The sequence below is a fragment of the Poecile atricapillus genome, chromosome Z (assembly GCF_030490865.1).
Source record: "Poecile atricapillus isolate bPoeAtr1 chromosome Z, bPoeAtr1.hap1, whole genome shotgun sequence".
Taxonomy (NCBI): domain Eukaryota; kingdom Metazoa; phylum Chordata; class Aves; order Passeriformes; family Paridae; genus Poecile; species Poecile atricapillus.
In genome coordinates this window covers 110790381-110803333 of record NC_081289.1, presented here as the reverse complement: position 1 = coordinate 110803333, position 12953 = coordinate 110790381, and the positions used below count along the sequence as shown (strand labels likewise).

General features: G+C 36.9%; 1 protein-coding gene across 1 annotated transcript in view; it reads right to left on the bottom strand.

Moving 5' to 3' along the window:
- The window catches only part of LOC131573266 (guanine nucleotide-binding protein G(q) subunit alpha-like), a 112282-nt gene that overhangs the window by 28017 nt on the left and 71312 nt on the right, over window positions 1-12953 (bottom strand). Inside the window, exon 3 of the mRNA XM_058827052.1 lies at window positions 5348-5502. Coding sequence (XP_058683035.1) covers window positions 5348-5502 — 155 coding nt within the window. The remainder of the gene's footprint in view (window positions 1-5347; window positions 5503-12953) is intronic.

The window sequence follows — 12953 nt, the reverse complement described above, 5'->3', positions numbered from 1 at the left end:
TTTGCTGTTTCCACCTTACTATAAACCTTAATAAGGCTGTGTATACTGTGAATACACAAAAGCACAATTTATGATTCTACAACACAAATTGCCTTCAAGAATAGCTTTAGGACCTTCAGGTCCATTTTTACAAATGACGATAAACAAGAACTAATCAACAGTTTATTAAATAATAATGTACTTATACATCTTTTAAATTATGGCTATATGGTTTTGTCACTGCAATCTAATGACTGCTACACAGATACCCCAGACAGTTGTTCAGAATTTGCTATCAGTTCAGCTGCACAGCTGAACTCAATTTCAGACAGTATTACTCCTTCTGGAAGACCCATCATGCTCTAAGAGTGCCCTACACCTTTATGAAATAAAAAAAATGATTGCTAAAGGTAATGCCAAGAAATGGAGTAAACTGCAGTAGAAAAAACTTAAGATTCGTATGCTGATCTTGCCCACTGTGTATCTCCAAACACATTTTATTTAATAGGTGCTAATTCCACTGAAATTTATGTGTTTTGGAGGAGTAATACCGAAGGAAGATGGTATTTTTAGCTGACAGGTATAAATTAACTGTTTAACTGAAGTTCTGAGAATACTTCAAACTCAAATGGAATACTGTCATAGAAAAATTACTAGATGACCAAAGCCTTACAACTCCTGCTACAGCTTTACAAAAGGTGTACTTTACTGAGCAGATATCACCAGGTTTCACCTCTTTCTTTTCTGTTAAAAATCAGTGATATGTTGTAAATGACCTCAGATTCACACTCTTGAGCTCTTATTACATAGTAAAGTATGTGAATCTGCATTTCTGTCCAACTGTCCAACTATCTTAGCTCACAGTGTATACAAAGCTGTGCAACTGCAGGAACCAAGCTATTAAAAGGCAACAGAAAATGCATAAACAAAAGCCTGGAAGACTAAACATGTATGAGAATGCCATGGCATGTATGACTGAACATACATATACATGGCATGTATAATGAAGCAGTATATTACATAATAACAAAATGTGTTATAGATCCACTGGCATAGCTAACACACTAATTATATTATATTTAATTAACTGAAGTGTTAGAAACCATAGCCATAGAAGGGAAACTAAACAGATATGCTCACTGCTTGGTTGGAGGAACACAGTTCAAATTGAAATACTTCAATTTCATTTGGCCAGAGAAAGATGAAATTAAAAATTTGAGCCAAGCAATGCTCTGGGATACTGTCTAGGTCTTCAACAGTTCCTACATTTTGTTCATGAATGGTAAGCCCTTACTGTCATACTGGAGAAAAACGGTAATGAATCTTCAAAAATTCCAACTGCAACCCAAATTCACAAACACAGAAGACTACTGCCTCTCCTTTCCCTAGGCTTTGAGAAGGTATGTTATAATCAAACTGTTGACTGTGACCTTTTTACATTTGGGTTAAGGTCTAGGCACCCTGTACAGTATATTCTGGATGATCTCATCTCACACAGCTACTACTAAAGGCAATTCTCCATGTAATTAGTTTACATCTGTCTCACACTGTGAGGCAGCATCTTAAAGGGAAGTAATTTGATGGTAATTATGGCGGTAAGTCACCTGGTAATGTGTATGGAAAGCAAGTAACTTCTCTGTATCTCATGTGCTCTTAACTTTGCTACAGAGAAGTCTCAAAGTTGATTTTTAAACAACATGAACATCCAAGCTTTGGAGCATCCAGTGATCAGGAAACAGAACAGAATGGATTTGTTAAGCCTCCAAAAAGTTCACATCAACTCACATAATGCAGGGAATTTTCTTTCTTAGACACTACTGCCACCTCTTCCAGTAAACAAACACTGGATGTATTCTTTCAGAGTACAAGCAGTGGGTATAAAAACATCAAAAATTAAGCTAACAATGACAAAGAATGACAAAGCAGGAAAAAAGATGGCAGAAAGCAAAAGTATTATGATATACAGGACATATTAGAAACCTGAAGCGTCATTTAGAAACAATAAAGTAACAGGAATGTGAATAATTCAGGTTGCAAAAGACCTCAAACATCATTGAGTCCAACACTGACCAATCACCACTTCGTCACTTAGAACACAGCACTAGGTACAATATCCAATTACTTCCTGAACAACTCTTAAGGATGGTGACTCCACTACTTCCCTGAGCAGTCTGTTTCAATGCTTAACAACTCTTTCCAAGAAGAAATTATTCTTGATGCTCAGAAAAATGAACCTCAGCTGGTAAAACTTGAGGCTATGTCCTCTTGTTCTATCTCTTGTTACCTGGAAAAGTGTCTGACCCCCAGCTAGCTACCTCCTCCTTTCAAGGCAGTTGTAGAGAGTGGTAAGTTTACAGCTGAGCCTCCTTTACTTCATGCTAAAGACCCTCAGCTCATTCAGCTGCTCCTTACAACTTGTGGTCCAGACCCTTCAACAGTTCTGTTCCCCTTCTCTGGACATACTCCAGCCCCTCAGTGTCTGTCCTGCAGTATGGGGGCCAGAACTGGGCATAGGATTTAAGATGTGGCCTCAGCAGTGCTGACTGCAGGGGGATAAACCCTTACACACTCTGATACTGATATTCTGATGAAATATCAGATATGGTCCTGCTGACCACATTATTTGTGATCCAAGCCAGGATGCCATTGGCCATGCTGGCTGTATGCTGGCTCCTGTTCAGCTGCTGGCAACCAGCATCCTGGGGTCATCTTCTGCTGGGCAGCTTTCCAGCTACTCTGCCTCTGCCGGTACCACTGCCTTGGCCGGCTGTGACCCAAGGGCAGGACTCAGCACTTAGCCTTGCTGAATACTGATGGCAGAAAAAAGCAATGTAGGCAGCAGACTGAAAATACTACTACTACTACTGGTACTACTACTACTACTGCAAAACCACAGTGGAAAACTACTGAGAAGATGAGAAGTTCATGCAAGGGACAAATGAAGAGCACATCTGACATTGACACATATGCTTACCAGACACTGGCACATATGCTTACAAGAGAGAGAGTGGACAACAAACCATTTTGGTTCATAAATCAAGTCAGAAGACAAAGAGCACCAAGTGCTTGTTTCTGTCTTACTGCCATGTGAATGTCAGTAGCAACTTTTAAGTAATTTGCCTCCTTGCTTGGTGACAAGGATATAATTTTTGAGCTAATAAATTTGAGTGTTTTAATGATAAACCCACATACTGTATTTTTGAAACAGTGTTTCTTTGGTGTTTGCTGATTTTTTTTTTTTTTTTTTGGACTTACATACCCAGAAAAAACTCTACTTGCAAGCATAAGTTTACATGGAGGCTTTTCTAAAGACTTATACACCCTGATTAACAAGAGTTATTTAAAAGATTTTGCAGAAATCCATAGTATGAACTATAATGCAGTCACCAAATCTGCAAAAAACTCATGGTAAACTGCTAAACATGCTGAGCTTGAGAAATAACCAATCAACTAGCACATGTACATTTTGCAAGACAATGTACTAGGAATTTTTTTTATAGCTACTTAATGATTATTCCCTACTATTTTTAATGCTACTCAAAAGATCCGCTATGGTGACAATTTAATTAAAGTAGGTCAAAACTATGGTATTCAGCACAATCTGATCTGAAGTAGCATCAGATCATTATTTCCTACTTAGGAAAGTAATTCTATTTTTAGCCTCTAAGGAAGAGAGCACAGAAAATACATACATTTATTTCAACTTTAAAACCAGTATCACATCTGTTGTGGAAACAAAGTTAGGACCTACAAATACAAGAAATTCAAAGTATGAGACGAACTCTGCTTCAACTTCTATTTAATTTTGCCACTCATTTTAGTACAGAAACAACATGACGAAATATTGCTAGTAACATGTCTCTAAAATTTTCTTTTCACTGTTTACACATCTTGAAATTTTTCTCTTTATGTAAAATTGTACTTGTTTCCTTACCACCTAAAATGAAAACAGTTCGGTATGTTTGGGGACAGTGAGAATCTAAACAATACACAAGAGATGCCACTGTGCTTTGCACCAGTCTACACCAAAATATATGTGCAAAAATGATGGGTTGGGAAGGTAGCCAGGACAGAGAACTGCACCGGATGAGAGAAACCCTATGCATAGGGCAAAGGGAAGCCATGGCATGATGATAATATTGCAACGAATCTGAGGAGCCTTATATCCTGCATTGACAGATCTTCAGCTGCCTAAATTGTATCAGCAAGATCCTAGTAAGTTCGTCTTGATTAACTCCCTTATAAAGTGCTGTACTAGATAAGGATGCTCAAACTAGTGTGCAGATAAATGTTATTCCACACCTGTCATGTTTAATGTCCTGCTACAATCAGCTTAATGGAAGCTTCATAGTGCACTTTCTTAAGTTTAAGAGGCTTCCATTCATGTATACATGCCAAATGGAGACTGGAGCTACATCAATGGAATAACTTTTTTTCATAGCTAATACAAAAAACAATGCAGAACCCATGGAAGTTTTTGCGATGGCTTTAATAACACACTGTGCTGTGTTTTGTAGCACTGGTCTACATGAAAAGGCCATCAACTGTTTCTTTGACAGGAGATGAGAAATTTTACCTGAGCTCTATGCTACATCACTAAAAAATAACTAAGATTCATGGAGTAAACCTTCTGGCAGACATCAGACTCCAATGACAAATTTCACATTGTTTTCTAATCAGACTCCAGTCCCAAGAAACTAAAGGTGTGACATTTCAGACATTTTTTTTAGTCACATAAGCATTTTTATGATTGTTGATCTAGAAAAAACAATTTCACTTCAAGTGCTTTCCTGATGTCTTCTGGGCGGCCACACTCTTTAATGTTTAGACTTTGTTTCCATAATAGAAAGGCAGCTTAATATAAAACAAATATCTTTGTTTAGTACTGTTTATCTCACTACTAAGAATGCAAATGCCAGGAAGGGAAAACGGAAAATCTGGAAAATAGGAGCTCTTGGACATTTCAATTTTTATCAATTGTATGGAGGTCTACTTTAATTGCACTTCATAGTATTGACTACTGTCCCCCTACATGAAATTAGTTTTTCCCATCTTGTATTTGTGATTATATGTTGGAAGAGAGTAGGTTGAATAGGTTTAACAAAAAAATCCTCCCCCAAATTAACCATCCCTAGTTAACTTAAGACTTTGAATGATCACAGATTGTCATTTTGTGAAATAAGCACAGATATAATCCTAAAATAGATGTGTGCCACTCCTTAATTCAATTTAGTACATGTATATTCAGCTGTGTTTGTGCTGCATATGCATACAAACATGTACACGGACATATAGTACAATAAAGCAAAAATTACTTTGTTAGAAACATTAAGTTATATATAGTTATTAATTGCTACCATGTACTTACTATTTAGTTGAATCTGATAATTGATATTCCCGTCGTCTATCGTAACACTCCTGAATTCCAGGGTCATTCCATAAGCTTCTTATTGCATCTACATATGGATTCTCAAAACTCGACACCTTCTCTACATCAACTTCTCGAACTAAAAGTGCATGAACCTAATTCAAAACAAACAGAACAGTAAAATTTACCTCATTTTCTCTGTTTGCAGACAGCTCATATACAACGAACAAGATTAATAATTCTTCACATTGGTCATATCACCAACACGTGATAAGGGTCAAGGCCCTTCACCGTCCTCATGTTCAATATGAAAAATCAAATATCATGAAGATGATTATGAAGATGCAAAAAGAAGGTAACCTTTAAGCTAGCCTCAAAAGGAGTGAAGTTGCTCTCAGGAAAATTGTATCTTCTTAACACTTCTTTCTTTTGGAACACCAGTAACTGTTACCGAAACATTGGAACAAAGAAAAATGACAGACAAAACTGAAGGATACTGTAGTACCACCAAATTCAAACTGGTCATTAAGATCTTACTACTACTAGTTCAACTCAATGGTTCCACAACCAAAATCTGGATGGTGTAGGTGATTCTTCAGTTCAATACACTTTGAACAACAGCAGACAACGTTTTCTATGGCCTTCTGGGAATATAACAATTTCCCCTTTATTTACCAGGAATCTTGTAAACACTTATTCAATTCTTTTTGGAAAATCATGTCTCATACATTTTGGATCTTCATGGCTTTCTACAAACAATCATTAAAACAAGATTCCAGAAAAAGAAAGCCGGAATTTTTGGGAATGGTAATCATTACATCTCCACTTGAGGGATACTGAAAGAGCTACCACATCTTCTGCTTCTTTATTCCACTGAGAAAACTATGGGCAGGTTTAAAAACTGGTTCTGGGCCTCAACAGTCCTACAGCCTTATGCTAGTTTTCATGGCAATACTCTTTTTGTCATAATCCATTATATACTTACAGAAGTGTGGGTTTTTTGTATCTAGGCTTCATCAGCTCAGTCATATTCTTATCTTTATTATTCTTATATTTTTACTAACAAGAAAATTACAGAATTCCCAGTTACTATGAGATGCCTGACCCTACAGAACCCTATTTCAAAAAGTTGAAAAAGTTCTAGTAATTCAGCACTATTACTAAGAAAAAGGTTCATACCTTCTCTTTTCCTTGGTTTTAGGACTATGTTAATGGTGGTTAGATTTGCATAAGAACAGTGAGTTCACATTTCACTACTATGAAGCACTTGCTTTCTTTGGCTATTTGTGTGCATTTAAATTAAACTAGGTTTTACCAACATGCTCTATATATTTTCCTGAACTACCACAGTGGTTATGACAACCATAGCAGTTACCTGAATAAACTGAGTAAATAAAAATGCTTAATGCCAAAAACGTATTTCACTTTTCCAGGTATGGGAGGAGCTAAATCCATCATCCTTCTTTGGGTTTTTCTGTTTTGTCAATCAGTGTAAATCTTCAGAATGAAACGTCAGCCAAACCTCTGAGGTAAAACCTCATCAGCCAAAAAGCTTCCGTCATCTGGAGCCTTTGTATTAAACAAAAATGCCCAGAGATTCACCCAAACCATTAGAAGTCAGAAGACTGGCCTGTCATCTCTCCTGGACAATTCATGATCCCATTGAAAATGAAAGAGTAAAGCAGCCAAAAAGCAGAGCATGTTTTCCAAATACCTGATTTGTAATAAACGTGCCAGGAAAGCTTCTCCATAAACATACTACAGGAAAAGCCACAGACCTTTCTTCTTTTCACTTTGTTATTTTATTTGTATGTTTATTTCCTTTGAAAAGCAGGTACCACCTAAGGACTAGAGGGGATAGCCAGAAATTACCTCAGAAATCCAATGTTGCCACAGGCTACTGTAGTCCTGTGACTGAACTGAATTATGAACCAGAAACTGCTAACAAGTCTGAAGTTTTTCTCATATAAACTCTGCAACAGGATTTCAGACCTAGCTGACAGATAAAGAAAAACACTGATTCAACAGGAGAAAACAGAAATAGTTCATCTGCTTGCTGCCAAATGTCTGCCAATGGTGGTTTTCTTGTGAAACTCCCCCAAACCGGAATTAATTTTAATGAAGTGGTGGACAATAAAAGCAAAATGCAGTGAAGAACTACTTAAATGTTTCCTTAAACATTATATTTTTATTGCTAAAAACCATTCATTCCTAGCTTTGTTTGAGATCAGGTCACCAGACAAAGTAGGAAAAAGATAACATTATTGACATTTGGAATGGAAAATGTAATATTATAAATACAATAATATCACACAAGCAGTATCTTTGGCTTCTGGATCGTATTACAAAACAAAAAAATATGAACGAAAGCTGAAGTTTCAATTTCACACATGAAGCAAGTTCAAGTTTTCTACGGCAGAGCTTTTTAAAAAGTTGGGACCTATCCAGCGTATGTAGTAAGTTCATTTCCAAGAATTATATGTGCAAATACCCAAAATTTTAATATCCAAAAATTTATGGGAGATCTTAGAAAAGACATGAAGCAGCTTCTGACCCAAAATGTTTATAATTTAATGGATAACTAAACACTTTCCTGCCCATTCTACCATGCAATTTTCTTATATTTATATTATTATATTTAAATGCTGATGTGATTTCAGGTGTTCATAAATACAAGATTTATATGTTCCTGTCCAAAAATCATGCCACAATTTTCATTAAACATTGCTGATTTAGAGTGTTTTATATTTTGTTAAAACATATTAAGACAGAAAAACATAGAATATCCTGAATTGGAAGGGACCCAAGAGGATGATCAAGTCCAACTTCTGACCTTGTGCAAGATACCCCAAGAGCCACCACGCCATGTGACTAAGAGCATCATCCAAACACTTCTTCAACTCAGGCTGGTGCTGTGACCCTGGAGAGCTCTTCCAGTGCCAAACCACCCTCTGGGTGAGAATGTTTTCCTCGTATGCAGTGTTGGGGAGTTTCAGGCCATACGCTCAGGTCCTGTCACTGGTCACCACAGAAGTGCCTGCCCCTCCTCTTCCCCTCAAGAGGAAGCTGTAGCTGCAATGAGGTCTGTCTTCAGTCTCCTCTTCTGCAGACTGAACAGACCAAGTGACTGCAGCCACTCCTCACACGGCTTCCCCCCAAGGCCCTTCACCATCCTCATAGCCCTTCTTTGGATGCTCTCTAATAGTTTAGTATTCTTGTATTCTGGCACTCAAAACCACACTGGACTCAAGGTAAGGCCCACCACAATGCAGAGCAGAGCAGGACAATCACAATATTCCAAAATCCCAGCTTCAGAATAACAGTGCCACAGCAACTTTGGATGACCCCAACACTTTCTGGTAGGTTGAACTTAAATGCAACTACAGATGTCTATTGTAACAATTGAAGGCTGAGAATGCTGCAGCTTTCAGTCAGTCAGTATCTCCTATACAGTAATTTTCATATAAGGCTGCCAAACCTTCACAAAACCTGTTAGAGCACCATCTTCCTCACCATGGTGCTACTTACAACATGAAGATAAAAACAACTATGAAGGCATAAAGGAAGAAATAAGAATGTATAATAGCTTCTTTGTTTCTTCATAGTGAAAGGGTGAGATCTCAGTTGGGTGAACTGAAATTCATCAGGACTTCAAAATAACTTACACAGAGCCTGTGTAAACTAACTTGTTGCATCGACTCTATGATCACCTTAGTAATGTCATTACGGGGCTGCTCAAACATTCAAAATACTACACAAACATGCAAATGAAAACAGTGCATACACATAAACATTTGTACTCTAAGTATTACACAGCTCTCATGACTTTCCATACATAAATTTTACTTTAATTACCCTATGACCAAATTGGTTATTTGCAAAACATCCCCAAGAATTAAGGTATGGAATAAACAGACGTAAACTGTGCAGGTAAACACTTCCATGAAGGCAGGAAATGTATGCCATTTCTGAGGAACTACTCAAAAATCTTACATCTCCAGGCTACCTAATGTAATTGTAGTATAGTGAGGCATTTTTTCACCTCTGTGGAAGTCTTAATTACCAAAGTATTTCCAATGTTTTGTCTGTGACTGGTATAGAAGGCAATTTACCAGAGATATAGTACCATTTCAGATATCCTGGCATTTCAGAGCCCTTAGGCTTGATGTAAATTACAGATAAAACTTTGGTTTTCAAAATCAAAATGAAATTGAAACGTATTCTAATATTTGAAATTATTTGACTACATTTAATTAAAAACATTACAGCAATTTCTAGTCATCTTTTATTCCCTGTGCTGCTGGAATATGAAGAAAAACAGCTGTTTAAAATTCCTGTTATTTGAAGAGGGGGGAACATCTCACTCCCTCTCTGCTATGCAAGACTTAAAACTCCACAGAGATAATGCAATAATCTCCTCAACTGCAGTGACGACAGAGGCAAAAGAGAGAACTTTCACCTTCAGATTTTAAATATTCTTTTACATTTTTCACCTGTAGACGGATTTTAAATATTAATTCTCTTTTTATATTTTTTACTGGATCTACTTGTTCCACCTATAGATATAAACTAAAATATGAAGATTTATTAGACAAAAATTATAGGCTCTTTCATCTTCTTTTTAAAAAGTTTCATACCTCTAACTCTCCATGTGGATCCTCAAGACTTTTGGTTACTTTCTTTAAGCATTACAATTTTTAAACATATTACAACTTTGTTAGTTAATGACTGCATAGGGTGTTACACTCTTCAAATACTGGCATGGTTATAAAGCTAAGCTGGAAGATGACATCACCATGCAAAACTGAACAGCAGGTTGCAAAAGCCTATCACAAAAGAATTGTAACTAATATTTACTTTTGTGTGTGCAGCATGTTACATTTGCAATGGATTATAAATTAAGCACTTTCATACCTCCTGATGGTACTAAATGTAGCACCTTAGATGAAATTTTCACACACTGGTCCTAAAATTTTGCAGCTAGTGAATACTTTTCTGATATGTGCTGTAAAAATGTGTCATTTTTGCTGTTGAGTATCCTCGAAACAGAAATAGCTTTATTCTCCGAAAAACACTTTTGCTTTGTAGAGCTGGGGAAATTCTAGGGTTGATTTTTTGAAATATCTTTATGGATCAGCCAACTGCCACATCCTTTCCACTGCTTTAGTAATTCATCTCCGAAGAGCTGGTTTTGTGTAGTTCGGAGACTATGTATTCTGCCCTGAAATTAGTCAAGTCTGCCTAAACATCCTACTTGTTTACATTCACTTCTAAAATACTTCAAAAAACAAACCAAACACATGCAATTTTATTCTAATTGTAAACAATAGCTTCAATTACAGGATTCATTTATACATATTTAACTGCTTGATTAGGACTGTATGACATTAATTCACAAGTTCAATTTGTTATCCAGGCTTTGCCAGATTGCTTTTTAAAGAAAACAGAGCAACGAGTAAAATACAGTTCATCTAAGTAAAATTGTCCTCACAATTAATAACTGAAAAGGTCAAACAGGTAAAATCCTGTTCTAGCAATGAAATCTATTTCCAAATTTAATTCAAATCTTCAGTGAAAGAAACTAAAAAAAACCATTTCAGATTTGAACCTGCATAAGCAAGAATAGGTAACAAGCTCTCCTCTCGCTACAGTTTCTGTAGCTAAAAGGCATTATCCAAATCACTGCTCCATCTATAAAAAGATACTATTATCACCAAATGTTTATAAAAACATATTCAAGCATAGAGCTCTAAGCAACCTGGTCTAGTGGAAGACAGACCATAATGAGGGGTTGAAACTAGATGATCTTTAAGGTCCCTTCCAGGTCATTCTATGTATATACAGTAATATTTTCAGAAATATATCAATGTTCTAAGTTCCACCCCCCCCCCTTCTTTTTTTTTGGAGGGGGTGCTCTTTGTCTTCTTTTTTCTCCAGAGGACAACTTTTAAGCTGAGACCATCAAATCATTATTGTGTTATTCCTACAAATAATTATTATGTTGTGTACACACAACACATGATAAAATACTTCTATACTTCATAAACATATCAGGTTTTTAGACCTCTGTAACAGGCTTCATTGTTTTTGAAGAACAGTGTTTGATAAGCCTTGCAAATTCTTTATGCCAGATTTTAGTACAGTGGTCCAGTTGAATTTATCAAAGAAAATGCTACGGAAACATGGACATGCTGAAACTCATTCCATTTGCAAGCAAAATAACTGGCTGTACCTCACAAGCCTCCAAGAATCTGCTGCCTCAGTCAATCACTGCAGTACACAACTAAGTGTATTAAAAAAAAAATAAAAAATATTCTCCTGTGCCCTGGTCCCACACTACAGACTTTTTTAAAGTGTTGAAGTAGTAACAGCCTTGCTTGGTCCCACGGGTTCAAATACCTAAAACTGAGAAGACAACGCACCTCTTCACAGAGGTCATGGCCATTTGATTCAGACAGTTTGGCATCTACTTGCTTATATGAAGAAACTGCAGGAATTGCACTGCATTTCAGACCTAGAGAAGAACTTATGGTGAACCTAGGGCACAAGGAAACAAACAGCAGGCTCTTTTTAAGGGAATGTCCTGGTTTTGACAGGGATAGAGTTAATTCTCTTTTTATTAACTGGTACAGTTTTGGATTTATTGCTATGACAGTAACGTTGATTATACGCTGATGTTTTTGTTGCTGTTAAGTATGTTTACTTTAAGTCAAATTTCTTATGCTCTGTCAGCCCGCAGGTGCACTAGAACTGGGAGGCAGCACTGCTGGGACAGATGATCTGAGCTATCAAGGGGATATTCCATACCACGGAATGTCATAGCCAGGGAAAGTTAGCTGAGAGGCACTGATCACTGCTGGGGAATGGGCTAGGCATTGCTCAGCAGGCACTGAGCAGTTTTACTGGGCATGTCTTGTTTCTCTTGGGTTTTGCTCCTCTCTTGCTCTCCTTTTCATTCCTATTATTCTTACGATGATGTTTTGAGTCAATTAAACTGTTCTTACCTCAGCCCATGAGGTTTAGTATTTATTTCTCTGACTCTTCTCCCCACCATGGATGGAGTGATCATGATTAAGTGGCTGCGTGTACTTAGCCCTAGGCTGGGATTAAACCAGGACAAGCTAATATGTAATTGTATCTGTCTTTCAATTCAGGAGAGAAAGTATTAAGTGGAAAAATAATCCTCTACACAATTCATACTAAATAGAATTGTCAGGTGTGATTAAAAAAAAAAAAGGGGGGCATATAAAAGAAATTTTGCCCCCATATTTTTAAGCCACATTTTTTTAACTTTAAAGGAGCAGAGTGCCCTCTGCTGACTAATACCTAACAGCAGAGGCAGTTATTTCAAACTGGTATTTCTAGAAATATTAGAGAACTGGGAGGGTCCCTTTCAAAATAATGAATGATTCCAGCAGGAATTTCCCTTTGTAAAAATTGCAACTAACTTAAATGGTTGCATTTGTGTCCTGTCCAACCAAAAAGATTGTCTTTCTAAACAATTACCTCACTTCTTGGATGTAAACTCTGAAAGTGTGCTTCAGACTTACCCCAGGCATGCAAAGATACATGACACCCCATCACCTACTTATTCTGAATGTGTTCA